This window comes from Mandrillus leucophaeus, unplaced genomic scaffold, assembly GCF_000951045.1.
Source record: "Mandrillus leucophaeus isolate KB7577 unplaced genomic scaffold, Mleu.le_1.0 Scaffold202, whole genome shotgun sequence".
Lineage (NCBI taxonomy): Eukaryota > Metazoa > Chordata > Mammalia > Primates > Cercopithecidae > Mandrillus > Mandrillus leucophaeus.
The window spans coordinates 5,154,996-5,158,763 of NW_012102055.1; the positions used below are offsets into that span (position 1 = coordinate 5,154,996).

Here is a 3,768-nt window from a genome sequence, read left to right on the forward strand (position 1 = left end):
AAAAATTAGAAACTGCAGATAGTCAAATAACTATAAGGATAAACAATAAAAATTACCCAGTCTCCCAACCACAGAAAGTGACCATTAACATTTTGTGAAAATGTTAATACAAAACAAATGAAATGGTTCTGTGCATTTTTGTAAACTACTTCTAAAGTATAAAATGTACTGTGAACATATCTCCCTGTTATGAAATATATTTTAACACTAATTTTTTGAATGCATTGCCCTCCATTGTGGGCAGGCCATTGTTTTTTGGATAATATCTTAATAAGTTTGGATTTTTTAAATACTTTGTTATGGTGGTAGATTTCCCATCTATCCATCCATTTCGATAAACAAAGGACGACTTCCATCTCCCTTGAAACACCATCCCCCAACCCCATTTGCTTCTCCCACACCCCCAAATGCCCAACCTCTCACACACACACACCTGGGGGTGGCCCAGAACTCACCTGTCGTGCCTCCTGTATATCTCACCTTGTACCTTTACAGTTGGCTGAGTCCCCTCAGGGCTTTGCCGTGTGATACCCAAACACCCACCAGTTGCCTGTATTTATTTAAAAGTTGAACTGTCCTTGTTTAGACAAAATCCCCAGGTGATGTCCAGGACTAAGTAAATGTTTGGGATCCGGGCAGTTCAAATTGCCTTGGATTTCTAAATGCCACATTCAAGTTCAGAAGAGAAGCTTAAATCTATATGCACTCAAAGAACATTTATTGAGCGTTACTGTGTACTAAGGTCAGAGTCTAGGGCCAAAAGGAAAGTTCAGTTCCCATCCCCCCTACCCCGACAAAACTCATGTTTGTCCACAGAATCTTCCCACTGCCTGAGCCAGTGGGGAGGCATCCGCGGCTGAAATAGAAAAAGTCATTGTGGCGTGGAATTGGAGCAGCATCTATCTTGTCACTTGGGCTCATGTGGCAGTTGGAGCTGGTTTCTACAGGGCAGAAAGTCACAAATCCACACCTTTAACAATGTATAAACTAGAAAACCACCTGCAGAATGTGTATGTTCATCTCCCATAGCCTTGAACCTTCTTCCTGGAAACAGACCTTTTCAAACGATTGACCCTGCCCAATCCCCGCCATTAGGCATGGCCTTTTATTTCTTTCTTTTGTTCAAGTAATCTTGAAAATAACTGACATGATTTCTGGTCAGTTTTGACTAGGAGGTTTTTCTCGAAATGATGCTGTGAAAGCAAAGAAATTTAACCATGTTAAAACACCTCAGAGGAGAGAAGAAACCCGGTTCCACTTATTAGCTGGGTGTGCAGTGTTAGTAAAGGATTGGTTGTAACCTAGCAACTAGTTTAGAAACACCGAACAAGGCAATCACAGTTTAAAATATCCTGAGGAACATTTAGTCACTGAGTCCAAGTATGTGGTTTCTGATACACTGTTACCTTCTGCCGTGTTTAGTCAATATCTATTACTGTTATTTGCAACGAGGGATAAGATATAACCTGTCTGTTATATTTGAAAAATAAATTGCTATGATAAACTTCCCAAAATCCAGAAATGTTTCTAATGTTGTTTTTCTGGTCCACATCCCTCCTCCAGGGTTTAGAAATAGTAACCGGCAATGCGAAAAATGGGACTTACTTCCGAATTCATATTAACAAGTATAAAATGGTGGAAACCATCACGTGCCTTTCTAGGGAGCCCTTCCCCGCCTCCAACTACATCCGCTTGTTTGGCCAGCACGAGCAACTCCTCAACAACCTGTGTGCTCGGTATGACGAAAACCTGATCACAGATCTCTATAGGTAAGTTGGACATTGCATTTGACTACAGGAAAATACAAATATATATAATGTCTTGTGAATGAGGGACATGTGTTGTGATGCATCCGAAAGCAAAACAGGAATCCCGGAGAGAAGCTGAGTGGCAGATTTCGTTCTGAAGAAGAACACCTGAAGTTAATGTGGACTGGGGAGCAGAGAGTCACGGGATGTGTCCACTCATGGCCCCCATGGCCATACCAGGGCCTGGACCCCAGGTGCAACCAAGCCCACCATGAACAGGCTTGGAGGAGATGATATTCAAGTCCCTTCCCACACAGGATTGCTAAGAGCAGTGGTCAGAATTGTAGGAGGTCGATTTGGGAACAGCAGGTGGAAGGATCTGATCCTAATGGGACTCCATGATCATGGGACAGGGTGTTTGTGACCCGAGCCTTCCTCCTCATGGCATGTGTTCAGGCAGGCTCAGGGTGGCCATTTGTCCAGCGTATTGGTAAGGGAATTCCCACACTGACAGGTCGGTTAGACTTGAAACCTTTGTCATTTCAAACTCTTAAGACACACTTTGTCCTATCCATTAGGAAGGAATGGAAGTTCCGAGTGGAAAGCTACTTCTGAATGTAGCTTGCTGCTTAGCAAGGTTAGGAGACTTTCCCTATTCACAAAGCACAGTGATGCAGAGACAGCACCAGAGACGATGTGGAATGAAAACCATGCAGTTTCAGTGTTCTCAACACCCATAGAGGCAACTGCCAGGATTGCCATCAATCTCTCTTGCCTCTTAAAAATTTTTTAAATTGTAGAATGCATAATACAAACAAAAAAGTATGTGAAATATGTATGGACACTTAAAAGTACTGGAAATCTATGGGCCCACTGCCTATGTTAAGAAATAATTCCTTACATTAGCAGTTAGGAAGTCCCTCTCTGATCACAGCCCTCCCCCATCTTCTTGGAGGTAGCCACTGTCCTGAAGTTTGAGTTTGTCACTCTGTTGCCTATAAAGCAAGGATCAGTGAACTTCTTCTATAAGGGGCAGATATAGCCTCAGTTGCAAGTACTCAGCCCAGCCCTGGTAGTGAGAAAGAAGCCATGATGATGTGTAAACAAATGGACACAGCTGCGTCCCAAGAAAGCTTCGTTCACCAAAATGGGCATTGGGCTGGATTTGCCCCTAGTCATACTTTGTCAACCCTTGTTTTAAAGACGTGTACATAGACACATGTGATTTCCTAAATAATATATTAATTTGCCGTGCCTACTTCTGACTCAGGTTTATGGCTTACCAAAGAAAGCGAGCATTCTGTTTAGCACGGTGTTTGTGAGAAGCATCCAGGATGATGTCCGTAGCTGTGGTTTGATTGTTCTCCCTGCTGTGTGGTATTCCATCATATAATGGTCACGATTCAGTCATGGCTTTTCCTGTTGACTGTATTTACACTGGTTCCAGTTCAGGGCCGTTACAAGTGGACGTTGTGAACACTGTGGACGTACCTCATGTGCAGAATCTCTCTGAGATGTCCTAGCCCTAGAACCGCTGGGTCACAGGACGTGCATATCTTCAACTTTACTAGTTGATGCCCAAATGTTTCCCAAGTATGGTCACGTGCCACATAAAGACGTTCCAGTCAACAGTGGGTCACACGTATCATTGTAGTGCCATAAGATATTAATGAAGCTGAAAAATTTCCATCTCCAAGGGCCACATTCCTGTCACCTAGCACCACACATGACTCACGTGTTTGTGGGGATGCTGGGTCAACAAACTTACTGTGCTACCCAGTTGGTATAAAAGTATAGCACACAGTTATGTCCAGTGCAGAATACTCACTGGTGATAATGAATGACCATGTTACTGGCTTATGTATTTACTATACTATACATTTTGTCGTTATTTTCGAGTGTATGCCTTCTACTTATGAAAAAAAAAGTTAACTCTAAAACAGTCTCAGACAGGTCCTTCGGGGGGTATTCAGAAGGCATTATTATCACAGGAGACGGCAGCTCCATGTGTGTTACTGCC

At 42.9% G+C, this 3,768-nt stretch overlaps 1 protein-coding gene across 1 annotated transcript in view; it reads left to right on the forward strand.

The window, feature by feature from the left end:
- CFAP61 (cilia and flagella associated protein 61) overlaps positions 1–3,768 on the forward strand; it is a 317,571-nt gene that overhangs the window by 250,402 nt on the left and 63,401 nt on the right. Inside the window, exon 25 of the mRNA XM_011979531.1 lies at positions 1,564–1,769. Coding sequence (XP_011834921.1) covers positions 1,564–1,769 — 206 coding nt within the window. The remainder of the gene's footprint in view (positions 1–1,563; positions 1,770–3,768) is intronic.